We start from the raw sequence: 27,815 nt of genomic DNA, 5'->3' as shown, positions 1-27,815 counted from the left end.
CCACTAATCTGAGATTTCTACTTTTCTCTGAAGAAAATTCTTCAATATTGTAATCAATAAAAATAACGCCATGCAATGTCACTGCGTTTGAAACATTTAATGATTTTTTTAATCAAGGATTTATATAAATAAATTTTTTTTTGTGCAGTTAAATGATTCAATAAAAGTTAGTAAGCACATATTTGCTCCTCACTTCAAGTAGTTAGGCTCTCTTCTGAACCCCACTGTTTGGTTAAGATCGTAACCGAATTATTCCCGCAAGGACCCAAGGTTTAAGAGTTCAATATTGCTCTACTGCAGCAGCTGTGGCCGACCAACGATGGAATGGTAAGTCAAGGGTTCAGTAAAATTACAGATCCCATATGCAGAACATCCAAAGATTTCAGATCAACAAACTAAAGATAAATCAAAAATGTCATTCACGATTACCAGAAAGAGTTCAAATCTCTATAATCACACAAGAGGGAAGATAATTCCAAGAAGGTTCAGGATACTGCTACTCTTAATGATCAGCTCAGCGCTGAAAAAGAACTCATGATGGACTGAACAGTGCAAAGCAGCTCTAAAAAAACTGAAGAATTCCTCATCCATTGTAATCTGACTGCTAAAGCGATCTGTAAAGCAAAATGTGCTCATGAAAAGGACCACCATTTGACCACTGAACATATCTACTTCTTTTAACCATATTTTCAAATCTGGACTTGCTCAACTGTCCTCCCCCAGCATCTAAGATTACAATTTCTGGTCCTTCCTTCATTTTACTTGATTCTCTTCTTCCTGATTAACAAGGAATTACCCATATCACTGCATCTCTCCCCAACGACTAAATATCAGGCTAGGATTCCTTAGCGCCCAAACTTCTGAAAATGGATGCTCCCAGTTTTGTTGCCAAAAAGGATGATCTCCTTTATGACACATGGGAAATCAATAACTATTCCTAAGGAGTGGAAATTGCTCTTATACATCCTGTACATTAAAAAAAGGCAGTAAACCAAATGTGAATAAATACAGAGACATCCCTCTTCATTCAGTTACCTATAAAATCCTGTCAAAAAACTTCAAAGTTGCACTGAACCAGATGTTAATCTGCAATGGTGAATGTCAAGCAATTTGGTGAATATCAAGCAATTTGGTGAATATCAAGCAATTTGGTGAATATCAAGCTGGCTTACATAAGACCCCTGCTCCTGCAGCAAACAGTTCTTTTCATTAAACAGTATCATCAAAATCAGATCTCTTCACAACAAACTACTTGTACTGACTTCTGTTGATCTCAAGAAGGCCTATCACTCAACTGATTCAGTCTTCTTGATACCCTCAAGGAGTAAATCAGCATGGACAACAAGACTTATTCCATCATCAAACAGACTCCTACCAACACTTATTCAAAAGTGAAATTCATGGGGAAAATTCTCAAGATCCTTTCAGATTACGACTAGTGTTCATCAAGGCGATGGGCATTAAACCATTCTTTTCACCTGTGCTTTTTAAAAGTCATTCATGAATGAAGAAACAGACTACCATTGGCACTAGATCAAGAACAGTGAACATCCACTGCCTTGCTTTTGTAGATAATATAGTCCTAATGGCAGATGACCTCAACCCTGCCACCTCCAGGTTGAAACATTACAAGAAGTAGCTGAAGGCCTCCAAATTTCTTCTGAAAAACTCTTTAACCCACTCAACTTGTCTTCCACAGAAACAATCACTTTCTTCGTTTACTCGCCATACTCACAGAGGATATGAAAATTATAACATCCACACCCAACCAATACTACACTGGCATAATCTATAAGTTTCATTTCCGTATTGATTATATTCACAAATATGAAGTTTTGAAGCTTCCACCTAATCAATACATATATTTACATATTATATATGTATTGATTAGGTGGAAGCTAGTTATTAAGCTTATGAAAGCATATGTTTTGAAAACATAAGACAGAAGTTCAATTCTTCTATTAACTTTACTAAATAAAATACATTAAATAAGTAAGGAAAATATAAAAACTCTCAATCCTAAAAAAAAAAAATTTAAAAATTAACACACTACTGAACCAGATAGAACCTAAACTAGCCATGCATGAAAACCACACTTGTAAATTTACTGTCCGATTCTTACCTTGCGATGACCTGTGAAACCTTCTGACTCCGTAAAGAGGTAGGCGAATGGCAACAGAGCAAACAGAGAAAGATTGGAGAATAGGAACACGTAACTCCACATTCCTGGACACACAAAAATACATATAAATGTATATTAAATCAAATCAAAATCACTTTACTTGCAAATGAGGTGTCTACCTCAGTGGCAAATGATACACAAAAATACATTATCATCAAGCACTAAATTTGAGTTGAAAAGAAACTACTGGTAACTATTTTTCAATTAAACGCACAGCTCATCCTTAATAAATTTATATTATTTACAAAATTACAAAATTCTACTCATAATATCTCCTAAAGGGACTTCACAGCTACCGTAGCAGTCCCAGGACCCACTAAATCCCCACTGTACTTCATATAAAACACAGCCATTCTTATTTTCAAACAGCATAATGGAAGACAAAACAATAAAACACAGGGGATTTAACTGATCACCAAACAATACTACTAAGAATAGTTTTCAAGAGTTCAAGCGATGGGATAGGAACACAACATGAACTAGAAATAAAAGAGTTATGCGTGCATGTTAAAAATTTAAAATCAATTTAAATTTAACAACTGACAAGGAACGGAACCATAGTGTTGGCACACAACTTTGAATTCTATGCATTGTTGCATGTAATAAACTTCATTTCTTAAACATCCCTAACAACATAATATTCAAGTCTAATTGAGAAGAGTCCACCTTATCAAATACAAGAATATTCTATTAACTTCTCAAAAGAAATACCTTTTTTAATATTCTAGACTGGGGGAAGGCGTTACTCACGCCCGCAGCATACCTTAAGCTGATCGGTGCCCCCTGGATGGTGCTACATGAGTAACAATTTTCTTAAAATGTTCCAGAATATTATTGAAACATGAGCAAACAAATGCAAACAAATAAAACTGCTTTTTCAGAGCAAAACAACAAAAAGTAAGAATACTGCAATGGAATGCAGGTGGTCTTTCAACAAAGAAACTACTGGAAGTAAAGAAAATAATGATAAATCATCAATGTAGTCAATAATATTATACCTGAAAACATACAATATTTAAAGATCCAAGGGTATACCATCTACACTCTCTTCAAAATAAGACGAGTAGCTAGTGCAATATTTGTAGCAGTTAAGAACAATATCATGTCATAATTCAGAATTGTAAAAGAAATGAACTCAACAGATACACCTAAAATTATTGAACTTGTCATATGGATCAACAACAAGAAAACAATATTTTGTGTTTACAGCCCTCCAAACAATGGAAATCTGAATCTCCACCTTTTAGAAATCAAAACAGCTACTATTTTCATAGGGGAATTAAGCAAGTGTAATGAACTATAATAACTTGGAAACAATTCTCTAAACCTATGGGTAAATAGTGAAAATATAAAGCACGATTAGTATGCAGATCTCAATGCCACCCTATCCTGTGCTAAATTTCTCATTTCTACATAACTATCACTTCCTAAAACTCCTCTAATCTGCTTGTCATATTCATACCTTGGTCTACCCCTACCGTTCTTACCACCTATACTTCCTTCAAAAACCAACTGAACAAGTCCTAGATGTCTTAAGATGTGTCCTATCATTCTATCTCTTCTTCTGGTCAAATTTAGCCAATTCAATCTCCTCTCACCAATTCAATGCAGTACCTCTTCCTTTGTGATTCAATCTATCCATCTCACCTTCAGCATTCTTCTGTAATACCACATTTCAAAAGCTTCTATTCTCTTTCTTTCTGAGCTAGTTATCGTCCATGTTTCACATCCATACAATGCCACGCTCCACACGAAAGTCTTCAAAAACATCTTTCTAATTCCTATATCAATGTTTGAAGTGAGAAAATTTCTTTTCTTAAGAAAGTTCTTCCTTGCTTGTGCTAGTCTGCATTTTACGTCCTCCTTACTTCTGCCATCGTCAATTATTATACTACCCAATTAACAATATTGATCTACTTCCTTTAAGACTTCTTTTCTTAATATAATATTAACTGCATCAACTGCCTTCGTTCGACTGCACTCCATTACTTTTGTTTGGACTTATTTATTTTCATCTTGTACTCCCTACCCAAGACTTCGTCCATACCATTCAGCAGCTTCTCGAGATCTTCTGCAGTTCACAATTAAGTATTTAATTTATTTTCCACCTAGTCGATACAATGATTGCTTAAGGCAATTTTTAATGGTCAAAAGTGGTACATGTTTCGTATATTATCAACATCTTCAGCCACATAACACTGTTTAGATGAAAAATATATAAAATTGACAAAGTAATGCTTTAGAGGAAGTGTCCTTAAAATTAACATAAGATTGACAAGATTAAAACAAACAAATAACTCAAGAGAAAATATATAAATTATTTCTACAATAGAAAGCAGTCGTCAAGGAAACACTTGTACAATATTCCATAGAGAAATTGTCCTAATAAATATTCTTTTCTTAATAATTCATGAAAAAAGATCAATTTATAAATTAAAAATTATACAATTTATAAGTAATTATCGAAACGAAGAAATCCTGATATCACAGTGTGGCTCTTATTATTAATGTAGATGAAAATATAACTAATTCCTAGTTGTCAAATCTTATTAAGCCTGCTTTCCTTTGGAACAGTAACTCCTGTCATTCTTTCACAGTTTGCGCCGGGTGTAATATTGATGATGCAATCTTCCTTGCTCTTGCACCTGAGGAGGTGGAGGAGCGGGGGATATAGGTGTGTCAAGAACTTCCTTGCTGTCACCTATAGCTTCAACTGAGGAGGAACAAGTTGTAGGGCTATCTGTAGGTGGAGAAATTCCAATTCTTTTTTCGTGATCCTTCTCAAGCATTTTCAAATATACTGGAATTTGATAATATAATGGATTCTTATATTCTACAGCCTCATTAAGGTTATCATTTTTCTTTACAAGTTGGTCTAGATGAATGTACAGGTCTTCATATGTGTTCATTAAGCTGCCCTTTTTTAACTTTTTTATGATGGTCAGGTCTTGTTCTATGTTGGTAAATTTATGACCTGTGGCAGTCATGTGTGATCCCATTGCTGAAAATCTTCTATGTTTTTCAGCATTCACATGTTCCAAATATCTAACTTTAAAATTGCGGCCAGATTGTCCTATGTATGTATTCTTACATTCAAAGCATGTGAGTTTATATATTCCGGAATCAAAAAATTTATCTTTTTCCGAGAGATTTATTGTATCATGGTTGAAAATACTATGTTTCATGTTGTTATTGGTGGAAAATGTAATTTTGAAAATTTTTTCTCTTAAATAAATTTGTTATTACATGAATGTTTGGATTATTATATGTGAACTTGATATATTTTTCAGTTTTACTAGGTTCGACTGCTAATTTAGATTGTTGCTTCTCCGAAAATTTATTAATTATTTTATCAATCATGTTATTGTTGAAACCATTCAAGAGGGCTTGTTGTCGGATAAACAACAGTTCTTTATTCCTTTCAGATTTGGATAAAGGAATACTAAACGCTCTGTTAACGTAACTATAATATGCTGATCTTTTCTGTGCCTCAGGGTGTAACGAGTTGTTCTTGATAGTGGTCAGTGTGAAAGTGGATTTTCTGTGTATTTTGAAAGAAAATCCTTTTTCTTCTCTTGTTGTGACTATGTCCAGAAAATTCAGTGATTTTTCAACTTCTTCTTCTTCTAAAGTGAATTTTATATTGGAATCCAAATTATTCAATATATTTAAAACTTTATTGCTATCGGTGAGTCTGTTATCTATTATAGCGTATTATAGTTACGTTAACAAAGCGTTTAGTATTCCTTTATCCAAATCTGAAAGGAATAAAGAACTGTTGTTTATCCGACAACAAGCCCTCTTGAATGGTTTCAACAATAACATGATTGATAAAATAATTAATAAATTTTCGGAGAAGCAACAATCTAAATTAGCAGTCGAACCTAGTAAAACTGAAAAATATATCAAGTTCACATATAATAATCCAAACATTCATGTAATAACAAATTTATTTAAGAGAAAAAATTTTCAAAATTACATTTTCCACCAATAACAACATGAAACATAGTATTTTCAACCATGATACAATAAATCTCTCGGAAAAAGATAAATTTTTTGATTCCGGAATATATAAACTCACATGCTTTGAATGTAAGAATACATACATAGGACAATCTGGCCGCAATTTTAAAGTTAGATATTTGGAACATGTGAATGCTGAAAAACATAGAAGATTCTCAGCAATGGGATCACACATGACTGCCACAGGTCATAAATTTACCAACATAGAACAAGACCTGACCATCATAAAAAAGTTAAAAAAGGGCAGCTTAATGAACACATATGAAGACCTGTACATTCATCTAGACCAACTTGTAAAGAAAAATGATAACCTTAATGAGGCTGTAGAATATAAGAATCCATTATATTATCAAATTCTAGTATATTTGAAAATGCTTGAGAAGGATCACGAAAAAAGAATTGGAATTTCTCCACCTACAGATAGCCCTACAACTTGTTCCTCCTCAGTTGAAGCTATAGGTGACAGCAAGGAAGTTCTTGACACACCTATATCCCCCGCTCCTCCACCTCCTCAGGTGCAAGAGCAAGGAAGACTGCATCATCAATATTACACCCGGCGCAAACTGTGAAAGAATGACAGGAGTTACTGTTCCAAAGGAAAGCAGGCTTAATAAGATTTGACAACTAGGAATTAGTTATATTTTCATCTACATTAATAATAAGAGCCACACTGTGATATCAGGATTTCTTCGTTTCGATAATTACTTATAAATTGTATAATTTTTAATTTATAAATTGATCTTTTTTTCATGAATTATTAAGAAAAGAATATTTATTAGGACAATTTCTCTATGGAATATTGTACAAGTGTTTCCTTGACGACTGCTTTCTATTGTAGAAATAATTTATATATTTTCTCTTGAGTTATTTGTTTGTTTTAATCTTGTCAATCTTATGTTAATTTTAAGGACACTTCCTCTAAAGCATTACTTTGTCAATTTTAGATATTTTTCATCTAAACAGTGTTATGTGGCTGAAGATGTTGATAATATACGAAACATGTACCACTTTTGACCATTAAAAATTGCCTTAAGCAATCATTGTATCGACTAGGTGGAAAATAAATTAAATACTTAATTGTGAATCTATTGAAGTGCGATACGGACCATGAAGCTGATTTTATGTAATCTTCTGCAGTCTCAGATAAAATAACAATATCACCGGCAAATCTCAAGGTTTTGATTTCCTCCCCTTGGACTGTGATTCTCTTAACAAATTCCTCTTTGATTTCCCTTAATGCCTGTTCTATGTAAACAATGAAAAGGAGGGGGGGACAAACTGCAGCCTTGCCTCACTCCTTTCTGGATTGCTGCTGCTTTTTCCAAAGCCCTCGATTCTTATCACTGCAGACTGATTTTTATATAGATTGTAGATAATTCTTCGTTCTCTGTATCTGATCCCAATCACATTCAGAATCTCAAATAGCTTGGTCCAATCAACATAATGGAATGCCTTTTTCAGATCTACGAATGCAAAATACATGCGCTTGTCCTCCTTAATTCGATCATGCAAGATCAGACGTAACGTCAGGATTGCTTCACGTGTTCGTACATTTCTTCTGCAGCCAAACTGATCTTCTCCCAACTCAGCTTCAACTTGTCTTTCCATTCCTCTGTAAATAATACATGTTAAAATTTTGCAGGCATGAGATACTAAACTAATGGTGCGGTAGTTTTCATACTTGTTCCTACATTTCTTCTGAAGCCAAATTGATCTTCTCCCAACTCAGCTTCAACTAGTCTTTCCATTCCTCTGTAAATAATACGTGTTAAAATTTTGCAGGCATGAGATACTAAACTAATGGTGCGGTAGTTTTTATACTTGTCAGCATCGGCTTTCTTGGGAATAGGTATAACAACATTCTGCTGAAAATCGGATGGCACTTCTGTCTCAAACATCTTACACACTGGTTGGAATAACCTTGGCATGCTGGTTTCTCCTAAGGAAGACAGTGATTCAGAGGGTATTTCATCAATTCCAGGTGTTTTCTTCCTATTTAGGTCTCTCACAGCTCTGTCAAATTCTGGCCTCAAAATTGGGTTTCCCATTTCATCAGCATCAAGAGCTTCTTCTTGTTCCAGAACCAAATCATCTAAGTCTTTACCTTGATACAACTGTTAGATATGTCCCTGCCATCTTTCAGCATTGTCTTCTTTCCCAAGAAGTGGCTTTCCATCTGAGCTCTTAATAATCATACACCTAGATTTCCTTTCTACAAAGGTTTCCTTGATTTTCCTGTATGCAGCATCTTTCTTAGAACCATACAACCTTCAACATGCTTGCACTTCTCCTTCAGCCATTCTTCTTTAGCTATCTTGCACTTTCTATCAACTTCATTCCTTAAATGCCTATGTTCATTTCTGCCCTCTTCATTTCTTGCACTATTGTATTTTTGTCGTTCATCAATCAGGTCTAGTATCTCCTGAGTTATCCACTGATTCTTAGTTGATCCTTTCTTCCTTCCTAACATTTCTTCAGCAGCCTTACTGACCTCATTTTTCATGACTATCCATTCTTCCTCTATTGTGTTTCCTCCAGCCTTTTCATTTAGTCCTTGTGCAATGTGTTCCTTGAAACAATCTCATACACTCTTTTCTTTCAACTTGTCTACAACTCATTTCCTTGCATTCCTTCCTTTCTTCAATTTCTTCAAATTCAGATGGCATTTCATGACCAACAAGTTGTGGTCAGAGTCCAAGTCTGCTCCTGAGAAAATTTTGCAATCCAACAGCTGGTTTCTGAATTTCTGCCTAATCATAATGAAGTCTGTTTGATACCTTCCAGTGTCTCCAGGCCTCATCCATGTATACAGCCGTCGTTTCCGGTGTTTGAACGAAGTATTATAAAGGACTAAATTATGATCAGTGCAGAATTCAACCAGCCAACTTCCCCTTTCTTTCCTTTCTCCAATCTGAATTCTCCTACTGTATTACCTTCTCTTCCTTGGCCTACCACTGCATTCCAGTCTCCCGTCACAATTAGATTCTCGTCACCTTTTACATATTGTAATAAATCTTCTCTCTCTTCATATATTCTTTTGATTTCCTCATCATCCGCTGAACTAGTAGGTATATAGGACCTGCACTATTGTGGTGGGTATTGGTTTTGAGGACAATAATTCTTTCACTATGCTGGTCATAGTAGCTTACCCACTGGCCTATTTTCTTATTTATTATTAAACCAACTCCTGCATTTCCTGTTTGATTTTGTGTTGATAATTCTGCAGTTGCCTCAACAAAAATTCTGTTCCTCCTGCCAATATACTTCATAACAACTACATCTAACTTTAGTCTATCCATCTCCCTTTTCAGATTCTTTAGCCTATCACAACGATTCAAACTTCTAACATTCCACGCTCCGACTTGCAGATTGTCAGTATCCATCTTCCCGATGATCGCCTCCTCTCATGTAGTCCCCACCCGGAGATCCGAATGGGGGACTATTCTACCTCCGGAATATTTAGCTGGGAGGAAGCCATCATCAGTACATCATTCATACAGAGAGAGCTGCATGTCCTCGGCAGTTGGTTACAGCTGTAGTTTCCCGTTGCTTTCAACCATGTAGCAGTATCAACCCAGCTAAGTCATGCTGAGTATTTTTACAAGGCCATATCAGTCAATCATCTAGACTGCCACCCTTGCAACTTCCGAAAGGCTGCTACTCCCCTTTCAATGAATCATTTGTTAGTCTGACCTCTCAACAGATACCCATTCAATATGGTTCCACCTGCGGCTCAGCTATCTGCTTCATTGGGACCTGCAACCCTCCCTACCGCGGCAAGGTAAATGGTTCGCTGGGGAGGAGGGTTGTTGTTAATGTTGTTATTATTATTATTATTATTATTATTATTATTATTATTATTATTATTATTATTATTATTATTATTATTATTATCATTATGACTTATGAGGTGTGGCTATGAAGTTGTTTACGTCTATTAGCATTATTATTATTATTATTATTATTATTATTATTATTTACGTAGTTATGTAACGACTTTATTTGATATAAATCGTGGTCTATCATTTATTATTTGCGTGTTGTATGATCTGTCTTGCGTAACAAAACGTGAGGTTATGTCACGATATGACTACTGCTTGCACATTAATATGACTTTATTTAACATAAGAACATGTAATTAATAGGATTTAATTTATTATTACCTGTAAATATGATGTATAAATCCAATGTAATGTTGTGCAACACAGGGTAATAGTTCAGAACAATGCATCTTTGTCACCAAAGTTTTAATAATAATGATGATGATGGTGACGATGATGATAATAATACTCTAGAAGAATTTCAAGTGGATAAAAAAAACAAGAGAATTAAACAAACATTAACTGGCACTACTTCAAAAAATTCCTAGGCAAAATATCTGAGCCTTTCCCTGTTAACACCGGGGTCCGTCAAGGGGATGGTTTATCGCTGTTACTGTTTAACTTGGTACTTGAGAAAGTAACCAGGACCTGGGAGAAGGAAACTAAAGGAATAACCCTTGGAAGACTACGTAAAGACACAATTCACGTGCAATGTCTGGCGTTTGCTGATGACATAGCAATCCTTTCCAATAATAGGCATGAAGCAATTCATACCATTGAAAAACTACATGAAATTGCTATCAAAACGGGACTTCAAATTTCGTATGAGAAAACTCAGTACATGGAAGGAGGCTCACAATACTTAGATGGACAACTAAATTCGGCGAAATTGTTTAAGTGAACCGAATTAAATATTTGGGAGAAATTATTCAGTCCTCTGGTTTAAACCGCAAAGCAAATAAATAATTTCCAAATTACAGAAAGCATACAGGATCACTTGGAACAGGTATAATAAAAAATCAATATCTCGGAATGCAAAACTTAGACACTTTAATACAGTGATCAAACCTGAAGCATTATATGCCTCAGAAACCTTAATCATTGGTGGCGGATCTTTAACCAAAGACATTGAGAAACAAGAAAGGAAAATTTTATGAAAAATTTTTGGCCCAGTTTGTATAGATGGAATATGGAAGAAAAAATCATCCCAGGAGATATATTGTCATTCTGAAAAAATTTCTCACACTTTTCAGAAAAGACGAGTGAAATTTTATGGACACATTAACAGAATGAACACTAACAGGCTAACTAAAAGAATTCTCAACCTGGCCCTTTCATTAAAAATGAAGAACAGCTGACTTCGTGAAATTGAAACAGATCTCCAGGAAGTCAACATCTCAGAAGACATTGTACACGACAGATGTAAATTCAGAACCAAAATCGACCATCACCACTTTGAAGAAAAACCCAACACCAGAGCTACCATAACTTGGACAGAAGAACGAAGGAAGCAGCTCAGCGAAAGGATGAAGAGATTTTGGGAGGAATAGAAGACCAACACATCAGCTAAGCAAGTTCAACCATGCTCCTAAGTAGAGCATAACGATGTAAAATAATAATAATAATAATAATAATAATAATAATAATAATAATAATAATAATAATAATAATAATAATAATGTCATTTGCTTTACGTCCTACTAACTACTTTTACGGTTTTCGGAGATGCTGAGGTGCCGGAATTTTTTCCGGCACAAGTTCTTTTACATGCCAGTAAATCTACAGACATGAGACTGACGTATTTGAGCACCTTCAAATACCAACGGACTGAGGCAGGATCGAACCTGCCAAGTTGGACTCAGAAGGCCAGCGCCTCAACCGTCTGAGACACTCAGCCTGGCTACCAGAGAAGATACGAGATAAACATGCATCATACTTTTCTAGAGGCCTGGCCAGGCAAGCTATATAAAGTACCGCCTTGTGAGTTGAGTTGAGTTGAGTTGTGAGTGCAAGTCGTTAGCCGAGTGTGTGAACTCATGTTGTGATTTTGTTGTGTTGGTAAATGGTGACACACTATATTCTTCTTCTTCTTCTTCTTCTTCTTCTTCTTCTAGTATTTTGTTCAAGATGGCAGCTTATTAGTGTGTGTGTGTAATATGTATGTAATTTATAAATAAAATAGTGTACACAACTGACAGCATCTCCTGTGTGTATCTTTGTGAATAAGATAGACTTCAATGAAGCTTCTCCAGTCTGGGGCTACTACACGAATACAGTTGGGCAAGCAATAAAAGACCGTAAAGAGAGAAGCTCTTTAGAACCACATCCAGCAACATTCATTCACCACTCTGGTTCCACAACTAACCCAGACCTCCTATTAGTGTCAACAGATCTTGCAAACCACAGTCATCGACCAGTACTTCAAGATCCAAACAGTGGACATAGAATGTCCCTGCATACTGTTACATCATACAGTTAAATGAAATGTTGTATGGCTTTTAGTGCCGGGAGTGTCCGAAGACATGTTTGGCTCGCCAGGTGCAGGTCTTTTGAATTGACTCCCGTGGGCGACCTGCGTGTCATGATGAAGATGAAATGATGAGGAAGACAACACATACACCCATCCCCCGTGCCAGCGAAATTAACCAATTATGGTTAAAATTTCCGACCCTGCCAGGAATCCAACCCGGGACCCCTGTGACCAAAGACCAGCACGCTAACCATTTAGCCATGGAGCCGGACATCATACAGTGAACCTGCTCAATGTGCAGACCAGAAGATCTGGTATAACTTCAAGAAAGCAGACTGGGAAACTTTCAGAAACAACCTGGAAACTAAAATGTCGGAAATTGATCTTGATGTACCTCCTAGCATCATCCTGAATAAATTCACTACAGCCATAAAAGACATAGCCAAACTGTGCATACCTAGAGGTTCTCAAACAAAATATAAACCTCTCTGGTCAGATGAATTGAACAATCTTAAGTCCGACAGAGATAAAGCAAGAAGAACAGCTGAAGTTACTCAGGATCAAAATGATGTACAGAAATGGTGACAAGCAACATTAAAATTAAAACAAGCCATAATATCAAAAAGGGAATCTTGGAACACATTCTTAACAACAGTTGACTATAGGACAGACAGCAATAAAGCCTACAAAATTATCAATTCTCTAAACAACAAACATGTAGTCACTCCTTTGAATCCTATTATGATAAATGATCAAGAAATTACAGATTGTCACATGACAGCAAACCACTTCAAATAGGTTATCAAGACAGAAAAAGAAAGAAGACAAGACCCTCAAATAAATAGTGAAAAAATGCATGAATAATAATGCAGAAGACATCTTTAACAATAAATTTTCCATACAAAAGTTAACCTTAGCGATAAAGTCAGAAAACAACCAGGACCTGGCGAGATATTCCCTGAATTCATTAAAAAACTTGGACCATCTGCTCTTAACATACTGCTGCACATATTCAACAAATTTTGGACATCAAATGAAAACCTACCGAACGACTGGACAAAAGCAACTATCATTCCAATTCTAAACACGGGCAAGCCAAGAAAAGTCCCCTCGTACTGACCTGTAGCACTTGCCTCCATTCTAGTAAAAATTCTAGAAAGGATGATTACAAACAGACTCAATTGGTACTTGGAAACAAAATCTCTCCTATCAGAAGAAAAAGCAGAATTCAGACAAAACAGGTCCACCTCCCATCAAATAATATTTACACATGCTGTGAAGTAAGCCTTTAACAAAAGAGAAAGTGTTCTTGTAGTTTTCACTGATTTTAAAGGAGCCTATGATACTGTATTGCGAAACATGCTGTTAAGAAAGCTTATAAGATTCAAATCAAATGGAAGCACATTAAAGTGGTTTTCAAGATTCCTTTCCCAAAGAATGATCAATGTTCATTACAACAACAACACTTCAGGGTGCAAGCAATCAAAACTAGGTCTCCCACAAGGAGCTATATCAAACATAACATAATTCAATGTGTACATCCATGATCTTAAAATAACAATAAAGGAAGCAAGTGATGTGAATATCAGCATGTTTGCAGATTATGTTATCACTTGGACCACAACGCGTAACGCCCCTAATCAGCAAATGCTTCTTGAACACAGAATGAAGCAGGCACTTATAAAACCTAAAAACTGGACTGAAAATAACATGGAAATCTATACTGCTAAGACAGTATATCAGTTTTTCTCCCTGAGACATCACAATCCTACTTTCAGTCTAAAATTCAGTGATCAGAAACTTCCAAAAGTGAAAGCACCAAGTACCTAGGTATCATCATGGACAAGAAGCTGAACTGAACCAAACACATACAACATGTGGAGAGGAAAGTAAACAAACGGGTGAAATTGCTGAAGAGACTAGCAGGAGCTACTTGGGGGAGCACTCAAGACACTCAACAGAACCTACAACCCTTACTAATAATAATAATGTTATTTGCTTTACGCTGCAGTAACTACTTTTACGGTTTTTGGAGACGCCTAGGTGCCGGAATTTTGTCCCGCAGGAGATCTTTTACGTGCCAGTAAATCTACTGACATGAGGCTGACATATCTGAGCACCTTCAAATACCACCGGACTGAGCCAGGACCAAACCTGCCAAGTTGTGGTCAGAAGGCCAGCGCCTCAACCGTCTGAGTCACTCAACAACACTTACATCAAACCTATTATAAAATATGGCAGCAAAGTACTAACTACAGCACCCCTATCAAACATTGATCGCCTTGAGAGGTGTCAGAATAATGCCCTATGAATCATAACAGATGGAATAAAAACCACGCCTGTAACATCCTCACAGTTGTACACCCACAACTTACCAACAGAAGAAGAGATGAAACAACAAACAGCCAACACATATCTCAGCTTACAAAGACTACCCCAAATGACCTGGGCCAAAAAACCTGTTACTAGCCCCAATCTTAAAACCCAAAAGATCCTTTGAATCTAGCCAAAGAATATGTTAATAAGAGCAATCTGCAAATAAAACTTGAACCACTCTGTATGCCAGTCGTCCCCACTGAATACATACATGCAAGTGACTGCAGATCTTACTTTGCTAGAAGAGGCCTGCAAGAAAGACTGTTTGCCATATAATCTGAAACAGCTGGCTAGCCCTCTGTACAACAGAAGAAAGATATCCATCTAATTAATGGCTACAAATATATACAGATGGCTCATGGGACAAGGAAAACAGAACTGGGGCAGGAATACATTAGTCTCTCTTCCCACTCCACTTCCCAGTAGGCCAAAACAAAACAAATTTTGATGCAGATATAAAAGCAATTTCCCATGCACTACAACAGTTATTAGGCAGAAACAATGATTACCAAAAATTTATTATCCTTACAGATTCAAAAGCAGCCATCCAAGCCGTCTCGTCAAATATTAAGTCTCAAAATGAAAGAACTGAAAGAAATGCCTTTCCCTCATCTTTCTCCTTTTAATATCATCATGGTCTTGCTTTTCTCTACATTGATTTTCATACCATACTTTTCATTTTCTTGTTCAGTGCATCAAGTTGTTCTTGTACTTTTTCTTGTTCATTCTCGAGACCACAATATCATCTGCAAATAGTAATAACTATATCATCTTATTCCCATATGCTTCCTTTGTTTCCTTCACTATTTTGTCCATAACCATTAGCAACACATGAGATGGCAGCACATTACCGGGTATTGGTCCGGTTTTAATTCTAAACCATTCTGTCTTTCCAAGAGGAGTCTGTATGTTGCCGACAGAGTAGTTGTACATTGCTTGCACCATTTCTACAGTTAGTGTATCAGTCTCTTTTTGACCACGATTTACCAAACCTTCTCTCTGGAAACGCTATTGTATGTTTTTCTTAGATCTATGAATGTCATGACCAGATCCTTTCCATATTCTCAATTCTTTTCCATTAATTGCCTCATGCTGAAGATTGGGTCCACTTTAGATCTTCCACTTCTAAAGCCATTATGTATCTCCTGCAACTCTCCTACCTTTCTTCTCATTCTCTAGTATCCTTTCCAGTATTTTTGCCACCTGTGATAACAAGACTGTGATTCCTATATAGTTATCACACACTATTATGTTCCCCTTCTTAAACACTGATATTATTATTCACTTTCCCCAGTCTTCTGGCGCACGTTTGACTTCACATGCACTTTAACAATATGTACACCCATTGTAGGCAAACAGGTCCAGCAGCCTTTATCATTTCCACACTAATTTCATCCATCTCTGGTGTCTTCCCCATTTTCATTTTACAAACTGCTAATTCCACCTCTAACATGGTTATATCATCATCTACTGTCGAGTCATCATACTGTATTACTACCATCTCCTCCACACAATTTCTCACATTTAGCAGTTTATCAAAATACGCGTTCTATCTTCTCTTTATTCTTCTGGATGTGTTATCAACTCCCCACCTTCCTTTTTCATCAGCTTTGTACAAACACTTTATTTCCTATTAGTTCGTAGATTCATACAGCATCCTCTTACTGCCAGTTCCATCTGTTTCCATCTTCTGTGTAAATTCTTTCCAACTTTTCTTCATTTGTTCTCTTATAAACATTTCCTTTCATTATCAAGATACTTCCTTTTGCTTTCTTCTTCTTTTATTTCTACTCCATTCTTGCCATGCTTTCTTCTTTTCTTTTACTGCTTCTCTCACCTTTTCATTCCACCATGGTGTCTCTTTTTCTTTCACTCTCATCAATGTTCTACCAGAGGCACACTCTGCCCTACTTATAAATGCCCTTTTGAAGTTGGACCATTCACATTCTACATTTCCTACTTCAATAACTGGAATCTGTTCTTTCACTCTCTCCAAACATTTCTCCTGTACATTTTTATCTTTTAATTTCCACACTTTTATTTTACTATCTCGCATCTCCTTTAATTTTTCCATTTTCCCCCAATTTTGTTATCACAAGTTTACGATTTCCATCGAATACTACATCTGGTCAAGTTGTTACATCCATAAACTGCCTGCAGTTTGTCCTTTCCATCGGAAAGTAATCAATTACTGATTTCTTCTCTCACCCCTGCCATATCATGTCATTTTCCTGCTGTATTTCTTCCAAAACCATGTATTGCCTACAGTCATTCCATTCCCCACACAAAACCCTACTAGTTTCTCTCCATCTTCATTCCTTTTCCCATATCTATATGGTCCGATTACTTCTTTCTTTCCTGTTCTTTCATTTTCAACCTCTGCATTTAAGTCTCCCACTATAATAACTTCCACATCACTTATCTCCTTTTCTTGTTTATCCAGGGCTCAATATCCTCCTCTTTGTTCCCTGTCTGTGGTGCTTACACTTGTATGAAGTCCTTCATTCTGTTCCTCATTCTCAGTCTAATTTTCATTATCCAGTTGCCAGTGTACTTTACCATATCCACAAACTCCTCAAGCTGTTTTGCAATTATCAGGCTCACTCCAATTTTCATCTCTTGGCAACCACTCCAATATAGTGTATATCCTTTCTTCAGTTTCTTCTTTCCTTTCCCCTTCCATTTAACTTTGCTCATCCCCCATCATTTCTATACCCTCTTTCTCCATAAAATCCACCACTTCTTCTGCCTTTCCTGTCATGGCAGGATGCCTCCTAGTAACCTAAATATGTTTTCCCTGTGTTTATCCTAGAATAATCCTATTTTTCCTGCATTAAAGTTAGAAGAATATAGTACATAAGAGTGACCCTCGAGTATGTAGCCAATATCATACACTGGAATCATCGTCTTTAAACATATTTTGCACGAACACTTACAATGACATAAAGAACTTGAAATAAATATATCATAAGTCAAGAAGCTACACCTTATCATAAAGTGCCAATCTGTGAAGTGAGTTATGAGTAATCCTATCATAAACAGCTACTATACGAAACACTACAACCAACAAAAATGAACGACATTGCTCACAGCAAGCCATCAATCACTCTTCAAACTAATGCCATGTCCATCAGGGACCTTATTCTTGAAATTGGCATGAATGGGAATGCCAGTTTCTAAACAAGCTCATAACAGAAACATATGGGTTAGTATTCAGAAACTCAAGCATTAAATCCTAGTTTGAGAAGCAAATGGAAGTGTCATTTGAATACATATGCTGGTCAACTAGTGTGCATAGAAACAAGCACCATGAACACATTCCTTTCTTTGTAGAATATTTTTTTCTGTGATCATTTTGCTTTACCGTAATAATTTCTCCTTAATATTGCGGCGGAATTCGAAATAATTACAGGCAGTCCATAACAATTAGCCCCTTTATGTTATATAAGTTACATGGGTAGCTTCTAAAACACTAGGGATTTTAAAAGGAACATTAAGAAGATAATTTACAATAATATAATTTACTTTATGGTTTAATGAGAGCAAGGCAATTACAAATGAATGAAGTTATTATCGATGAACATTAAATTTTACTATCAAAGTCCTAGAATTATGTTATCGTTAAGAGTGAATTGTAAGCTACACCACACTCAAACTAATGCAGTACTAAATATGTCACACATCTCGTGTACTGCCATCTTTGAGCGGTTAGCGCAAGTATGTCTATCTTTTCATTCACTCCGCTTCACTACAGCGTGAACACTATCTCTCTCTAGTCGCGTCCAAGTATCAGTTTCACTCAATCATTCTGTTTGGATGCAGTCTTAGATCGTAAGTTTAATGTTGACATGACAAGTGTTTTCCCTGTATATTTTCTGTGGTTTTATTTCCCTGCTGTTTCAGGATCACAAGGTTGATTACGCCCACCTTCATGATGTTCGCAACTGGTCGCTCATATTTCAGTTTCCCCAGCACCTAAGGAGCTATGCGTCGCATGCAGGGTGTGCCCAAACCTTTTCCGAGGCAATTTTAAGAGTACCATATTTAAGTATCTGTATTTGTTTTGAGGTGATAATTGTTGCAATTAGTCCAGCCAGTGCTTATTGCAGTACAGATGTGAAAATTTGCCAGTAGAACTTGAAGATTTTTCAAAATAATTTGTTCAGGAGTAGAAAAAAAAGGATTAAAAAGTTCTAGTATTTTGTTGTATAACGTATCGAGTTTATAGTGACTTGAAAAGATTGGGAAAAAAGAAAAGAAAAAAAGAAAAATGAAGAGCTGAAGAATACTCCTTCCCTGCTGGGCCCTTTAGAATATTAATCACGTCTTACATTTCATCTTGACGGTGACTGACCGAGTGCATCGTGCAGCTGGTGAGGAGGAGATGTGGCAGGGATGGGAGGGGTAAAGCTACGGTAGGGGAAACATGCAGAGGAGGGAGTTTGTGTAGTCATTAGTAGTTTTATTATGTTTATTTCTCAGGAGATTTCTTCTAACAGAATAATATTTTCAGTAATGTAATTTATGGTTGGGGTTTGATTTCAGGCCTATTTCTATGTAAATAGCTTTAAAAATATTACATTAATTTAATGCCTTTGTTTAAAGTGAGCAAAATAGTCAAGTCCTGATTATAAAAGTGTGATGGACATCTATCATGTAAGTAATCATAGCTGAATAACCATTGTATTTCTCTGCATTAGTATGCTCTTGATAGTGTGATATAAAACTTGTTTTGTTCCTACTTGGCTGATATGTGTCTCTTTACAATGAGAACAATTAAGTTTATAAATGCCTGAATTTAAAAATCTGTTATTTTTATGAATAATACTGTGATGCTAGGCGTAGGGATGTGGCGACCCCATCACCCAGTGGGTAACCACTGCAATTAACCTCCCGAGTATTGGCGGGAAAACCATACCTATTTAAGGTAGGAGGAAATGCCTGCCTTTCACCAGAAAACATCATGACGCCCTCTAAGGGTAACAACCTTAGTTGTACAATGTTGGACTATGTCTAACCCCTAAAATGAACATTAACATCATGGAACAAGCTTCTTACGAATTAAATTACCCAAAAGACAAAATCAGGCTTTCGGATTCCAGGGTGCCTGATATTTTGAAGCTTGTGAGTGAATCAGAGCACCACAAGAACATTGCTAAATTCAATAATAAGAGAAAATACCATTTTGGAACATTCAACATCAACTCCCTTATTCCGGTTGGGAAACTGAAACAGTTAACAGCAGAGCTACATAGACTCGACATCTCGATACTGGCCCCCCAGGAAATGCGGTACATGGATGAAGAACCCTTTGAATCAGATGGACGTCTATCATGTAAGTAATCATAGCTGAATAACCATTGTATTTCTCTGCATTAGTATGCTCTTGATAGTGTGATATAAAACTTCAAAGGAAAGGCCGGAAAAAAGATCATGAAAAACGTCCCACAACTGGGAACAGCCTTTGTAGTAAACAAAAGGTTTCTAAACACTATAGTAGACTTCAAGAGTGTAAACTCAAGACTATCGCTCATGACGGTCAAATCAGCGAATAAGAAATAGACACTGATAAATGCTCGTGCACCAATACATGAAAATAAAAAGGACCCCAATATGGTTGAGTTTTGGGACAAACTGGGGGGATGAAATACTCAAGATCCCAAAAAATAACATTAAAATTCTCTTGGGAGATTTTAATGCCCAAGTGGGGCGGGAAAGGAAGTACTGTACATTGAAATGGTTGGACAATACCCGGCACACAACAGGACAAAAAAAACAGAGAAAGACTGATCAATTTATGCAACATGAACAACTTAAAACTCATGTCTACCCATTTCAAAGCACGCCCCAACAAAAAGAAAATGTGGGTATCACCAAACCCCTTGCTAGCCGAATTTCAATTGGACCATGTAGCGATATCCAAGAACAATTACAAGGAAATTCATAACGTCAAAGTTAGAAAAGTGGTTAATGTAACATCAGACCATTACTTATCACAGATTAAGAAGAATTTCATACCTGGACGAAAAACGCATAATGTGGCATGAGAGTGCCAAAAATTGACCATGAATTACTCATCCAAGAAAAGAGGGAAGAATACACGAAAAAGCTACAGGTGCCAAAAAATTGGAATGAAGTGACAAAAAATCTGCAGGAGCCAGCAGTTGAATTAGCATCTACAAAACGTCGAAGCAAGAGTGGATGGTAGAATGCAGAATGCGAAAATGCAATCAAAGTAAGATTTGAGGCGTGGAAATTATGGAACGAGAATAAGACTGTGACAAATTTGGATAAATCACGAGAAATAATGAAACAGACACACCAAACACTGTGAAGAGTCAGAAGAGAACACCTTAGGGCAGAAGTCACAGAAACTGATGAAAAATTCAAGAAAAACAATACCAGATTATTCCATAGGGCCTTTAAAAATAGAATCAAAGGCTATATAGCACTGAACCTGCATTTCAAGAAATCAGATGGAACTCTTGCCCTGAACAATAAAGATAACTGTGAGACCCTTGCAAAGTACTTTGAAGACCTCCTTAACTGTGAATCGCCATGGGAAAAATTGAAGATTGAGAAGGACACTATCCAGAACCCAGATTCCGAACCACCGGACGAGGAAGAGGTACGGGAAGTAATAAACTCCCGAAAGAACGACAAAACATCTGGTGAAGATGGAGTAATAGCAGAACTGTGGAGGATAGTTAATGACGCCTTTATCACTGAAGCAACAGAACAGTTCCGGAATATTTAGAGAGATGAAAAAATACCAGAAGACTGGCTAGTGGCATTAATACATCTGCTACATAAAAAGGAACCGAAAACAGACGTCAACAACTACCAAGGAATATCACTTTTATCTGCCACATATAAGATTTTTTCTAAACTCCTATCGAACAGACTGGCGCCGCAAACTGACCACAAGTTGGGAGAGTATCAGGGTGACTTCAGGAGAAGGCGCTTTTGCCAAGATCAAATTTTGAGTCTAAAAATGATGATCAAATATTACAATGCGCGACCAAGGAACATCTTCACATCTTTCGTTGACTTTCAAAAAGCATACGATTCAATAGATAGACACACATTGATCGACATTTTGAGAGAATATGGCTTCGATCAAAAAACACTCAACTTACTTAGGTTAACACTAACAAACACCATATCCAAAGTGAAATTTCGAGGAGAGATCAGCAAACCCTTCCAGATAAAAACAGGTATGAGACAGGGTAACAGCTTATCACCAACACTGTTCAACGTGGTTCTAGATAAGGTCATGAAAACATTGTGAAACATAATGACTCAGGTGCTATAATAGGTGTTGTATGTCCGGCGCTCCCTTCTCGCTCCGCCAGCCAGCTGCACGCGCGCCTGTGTATCATTCTGCTAGCTTCGACGCGCAGCCCTCAGTGCGCGTGCCTGACCATCGAGTGTACTATAAATAGGAGCTCCCTGCCTGCTCACTGCCCACTTGCCCCGGTGTCCAGCTCCAGAATACACCCTACGTCGAGCACGGAGGCTACTCCTCTTGAAAATGTGCTTCGACCAGGTGGACTGAATTTCTGGCAGTACGAGGTTTCACCTCTGGTCACCGCTCCCTTACCTGTTTCCGCTGCCTATGTTCCGTAATTCTTTTACAAGCCATTTTCATTCCCTAACTTATGCAAGCTCCCTTAGTTTCGCTAGGTGGAATTTCTTCAATCAATTGAACTTGCTTTTTTGGAATTCAGGCACTTCAACAAACAAGGACTCTCATGAACATTTATGTTAGTGTGCCAGATAGTTCTCGACTATCAACGTGTCAATTCACAAAGACTATCTTTTCGAGATAGAAGTGTATATAAAGACTGCAAACCTGTACATATTGTATAAAGACAGACTTTTCTCAAGATTCAATATTCCTTTTTGCTTCAAAATAAATTTCAGTTATTTGTGTAAATATCATAAAGTGAAGCAAATAAAGTTGTGTTCTGTAAACTTCAACCTTGGTTACAATAGGTAGTAAAAATAAATGTCAAACCCAAGTGTTTGGCCTTTGCTGATGATTTGGCACTCTTTGCTGAGACAGAACAGGAAGAAATAACACAGATAAATGAACTACAGGAGATAGCCAAGAAAACCGGTTTTAAAATATCCTTCAAAAAAACAGAGATGATGAGCACGGACAGGAAATATGTTATTCATCATCATCATCATCATCATCATCATCATCATCATCATTTCTTCGTTCCAGCAAACCGGGCGAGGTTGTGTACGAGCCTCCTCCAGTTTGTTCTATCCATCCATAGATGCTGCTCATATATGCAACACCAGTTCACATCTCTAATTTCAAGGTCCTTCATTATCTGTTTTTCCCAAACATCACGAGGTCTTCCTCTTGGTCTCTTCACAGGAACATTGTGGTCAAAGTAAAAATTATGTGAAAAGAAAAATGAAGACGAAATATGGTGAAGTGAAAGTCACAAAGCAGTTTAAATACCTGGGAGAGATTATCAGTAGCAATAGGATGGATAAAGAGGCCATGGAAGATAGGAGACTTAAGTTGGAAAGGCTAAACACTGCCACCAAAGCCATTTACAACAAAAAGAATCTTTCCATTAATGCCAAACTAAAACATTATGATGCTGTGGTAAAACCATTCTGTATGGAGTGGAAACTGCAACACTAATGAACCTGGAAAATCTAATAAATATTGAAAGGAGAATATTAAGGAGGATTTCGGCCCAAGGGTGGTAGAGGGAAACAACAGATGGCGATCAAATAAGGAGATATACAAAAGAACAGAAGACCTGGAAACAACAATAAGGAAAAGACGGCTGCAATTCTGAGGACACATGGTCAGAATGGATCCAGCAAGGTTAAATAAACAAATTTTTAATAAAATATACTACTTGAAGAGCCAGGGGGGATATGCCAAGCAGATGAAGGAAGAACTCAAGAGGTTAGGAATTGCAGATGAAGAATGTCATGATAGAGACCAATTCAGGAAAAGACTTTCCAACTTAAAAGTTCTTGTGGAAGAAAAGAAAGAGCATAGAGGGGGAAGATGGACTGAAGACAGAAGAGTGCAACATTCAGAAAGAATGAAGGCACTGTGGAGAAAGAGGAAGGAAGAAGAGATGGTAAGAAGGAAGTGAAGTGGTATCGGCCTGCTCACAAGAAAGAAAAGAAATACTGTGATGATTATAAATTAGTTGGCTAGTCGTATTGTTTGTATGGAAGGCTATATTTTTTTAAGATATTGATAGTTTGATTAATGATGTCATTGTTTATGTCATTGATGTTGGTGATGTTGAAAGTACAAGTGGCAAAATTCTTCTTGTTATTCTTCGACTCTTTGGTGAGTTTAGTTTGGGGTTTATTTCTGTCTATGTACTTTATGGTATAGCCATTGATATTTGCTATCTTGTGAATAATGTTAATTTCTTTTTTTGAAATCTTCCTGCGACAGGGGGGTGTTACATGCTTTATTGATTACATAAAATGTAAGTCTTTTATGGGATTCGGGATGAAGCTAATCTTGTTTTACTGTATTGATGACTGGAATCTGTTTCCTGTAGATCTTGAATGACAAATATTTGTTTTTCTTTGTCTGTGAAGTCAAGGAAAATGGAGTGTGTGGTTGTTTTCGGTGTCTATTGTGAATTTAATGTGAGGGTCGATCTTTAACTTTATGGTCTATTATAGCGAAAAATGTAATCGACATATCTGACCCCTAACACAATTTCTTTATTGTTATTTAGTATTTTGTTTTATTCCAAGTAATCGATGTACATTTCAGCTAAAATTCTAGAGGTCGGTGCTCTCATTGGACTCCTTATTTTGCTGATGTATATTGTTATTACAGGAGAAATGGTTACTGTAAAAGACAAATTTACGAAAGATCATGAATTCTTCTATTTCTTGTTACTTTAATCTACTTTGTTGCATCAGATTTCTTAATTAATTTAACTGTATCATTAACTGGTGTATTAAGAGTACAAAATTTGTAATACTGAAAGAATTAACAGCGTAAGATGGTTGTAATTTAATATTTTGCTGGCATTACAAAATTCTATTGAGTTTTTAACTTAGGTATTATTCTGATAGGTGTAGTAGGTGCACAACTATCTGCAATCACTGGAGGCTCTTCTTCAACAGAATTCCTGAAGCAGCGGATAGGAATTGCCATCCAACGAGGAAATGCTGCCAGCGTTATGGGCTCATTTCCAGATAACGCTCCACTGGACAAAGTCTTTTATCTTGCATCTCAGATTTTCAAGCTGGAGCAAAGCTCCAAGGAAACCTTGTTCAAATTATCTCATTTTGTAAACAAAGGTATTAACTGACATGAGCCGAACATTTTGAAATTTCTTTTAATATAATGAAGTTGCTAACCTAACATTATATTATCAATTTAACACAGAGACTCTAGTTTTGCGGTCTTTACTTCGCGGACAGGCATAGCACCTTCCTTGAGATCCAGAAGGCCTCTGAGTTGGAGCCCTGATTGGAACTTCCTTGCCTAGTTGCTCTGCATGAACTGTCTAGATAGATATAGGGATAGCTTCAATCAGAACTCATTTCTCCATCCACAGAACCATCAATTGCTCTCCTAATGCCAATAAAAACACGTCTCAGTTTGCTAAACTTTGACCTGCTGATGTTAGGTTATGGGGAAAGATGATGTAGCCATTTGGACAAGCTCCATTCAGCATACCACAGAATACACATACTGGCTGTCTGTGTTTTTCTACCGCAATTGTATGTGCTGCACATTTGATCATAGAGATCAACACCACCTTTTGTTACATTATAATAATCAATCATTTCTGGGAAGTCCGTGTCTTAACACAATATCATTCCTTTATGCATACTGGAATGTAAAAGGACAACTTCCTCTTCTTTGGTAGATACAAAAGCTAATTTAGATCATTATCAAAGGCAAACATACTAGTTCTTGGATCTCTTTTCTGAATGTTCATCAGTTTCGTTGGAATATGAGGTTTATATTTCCTAGCGGTTCCCACCATTGTCAACTCATGTTCTGGCAACATTTTCTTGAAGTGGGACAGATAAAAACAAGTTGTCGACTGTTATATTTCTGTTGGAGCCGTGAACTGGCGCTGGTAGAGTCTCAACAAAGAAATCATCCAGGCCTTTATCCCCCTGGTTTTCATTTTCTTGTCAATATATGGCATTGCTGTCAACATAGCCTGTATAAAAGTCTCACATCCTAACAATCCTTAGACCATACTCGGCAGGCTTATTAGGGATGTACATGTGAAATGGACACTTTCCTTGAAAAGCCATGAAAAAGAGTCTTCCTTCCTTTCTAACCGAGTAGTGTGATCGTCGAATATTTTACTAATTGTCAAAATATCCTGTTGGTCACATTCTTTTTAATTCTTAATTTGGTTTTCATTACCCACATTAAAGATTATGAAGCACACGGTTCAACTTCACCAGCAACTCACATAATGTTAGTCTCTGACTTAACACAGTTTCATCATTTCCACTTATCCAGTTCCTGCCGGGTCAGTGTATTTATGGCACTTCTCCATCTTCCTCTTTCCTTCCACGATTTTGTCCCAGTCTAAATTTTGTCTTCTTATGCCATTCTTCACTAATTCAATCCATCTTGTTCTAGGTCTTCCTCTTGCTCTCTTGCCCTCGCACTTTGCCTCCAGCATCCGTCTTGGAATTCTATTCTTCTCCATCCTCTTTACATGTCCAAACCACCTTAGGTTCTTCAACTCCCTCATTTAGCTTTCCTATCCCAACTTCCTTCCTAACATCTTCATTTCCCACTCTGTCTTTCCTTATCTTTCCTATCATACTTCTTAGGAATTTCAACTCACTGGCTTGAATTCTACTCTCTTGCCTACTAGTCGAAAGTCCAAGTCTTAACACAATAATTGAGAGTCAACAGTGTACAAGATATATTCAAACTGTATAACAACCAACACCTCATATTTTAATTTCATCATGATTGTCTAAAAAAAACCTTGTTAACAAGCACTGTATACAATCATGTGTCTAATGTTTTTAGATTATTACAATGTATTTTACTGAGGAAGACCATATGTTTGGGTTAAAACATGTCTAAGTGAAGGCTCATCTTAACTAGATGTATATTATGTATTGATCAGGAGGATAACTAAATACAATTTGACAATTTGTAAAAAGAAAAATTGACTGATAATCCACGCACCTTATGCCATAACAACTCAGTAGAAAGGTTAGATTTCTGTGCTCCTAAATAAACATACAGGCCTAAAAGAGCTAATAACTCTTCTACATTTACAGGGCCAAAACCCCACTCTTCAGAATATTTACCACGTTGGCATTCAATTTCCTCATTTGTGAAAGTCAATATCTGATGAATCATTGGCTCATCAATGAATAGTGTAAAAGATTGAACTTCATTCTTTACATTTTTCCCTTTTCATAGAGTGATGTAGCTACAAAGATGCACAGAAAATGCTATCAACTAGATTTTTATTTACAGTTAATTATTTACACATTAATCACACATAACCTAATCAACTGACAACACAAACAACACACACACACATCAACAAACAACCATCTTTAACAACTGCCTATCACGAAGCACATGGAGATTGCAACCTTCAAACAGTTGACTGCTGACTGCTTACATTAGCTTGTCGGCCTAAACACAACACGTGCTCATGAAAACAACTCCATCAAGACCACTTCTTTATACATGTCGCCTGGCCGGGCTTCTAGAAGGATATGTCACAGCATATCTTCTAGTAAATTCTAGAGTGTTTAATATATATTTACAACTGGAAGGAAGGTTCTCCATAGTTCTTGTCTTACCTAGTGTTATTCTGGATATTATAATGTGCTGCACAATACTGTAGTGGATTACACACCATATATACAGGTAATAATAAATTAGATACTATTAATTACAGGTTCTTACATTAACTAAACT

General features: G+C 36.6%; 1 protein-coding gene across 3 annotated transcripts in view; it reads right to left on the bottom strand.

The window, feature by feature from the left end:
* lili (LMBR1-like protein) overlaps positions 1-27,815 on the bottom strand; it is a 303,462-nt gene that overhangs the window by 186,889 nt on the left and 88,758 nt on the right. For all 3 annotated transcript variants that reach the window (XR_010858636.2, XM_067137919.2, XM_067137920.2), the window contains exon 4: positions 2,123-2,226. Coding sequence is in view for 2 of the 3 variants with exons in the window: in XM_067137919.2 (XP_066994020.1) it covers positions 2,123-2,226 (104 nt within the window). In the remaining variant the exon portion in view is untranslated. The remainder of the gene's footprint in view (positions 1-2,122; positions 2,227-27,815) is intronic.

Source organism: Anabrus simplex, chromosome 1 (genome assembly GCF_040414725.1).
Source record: "Anabrus simplex isolate iqAnaSimp1 chromosome 1, ASM4041472v1, whole genome shotgun sequence".
Lineage (NCBI taxonomy): Eukaryota > Metazoa > Arthropoda > Insecta > Orthoptera > Tettigoniidae > Anabrus > Anabrus simplex.
This window is presented reverse-complemented; position numbering and strand designations above follow the sequence as displayed.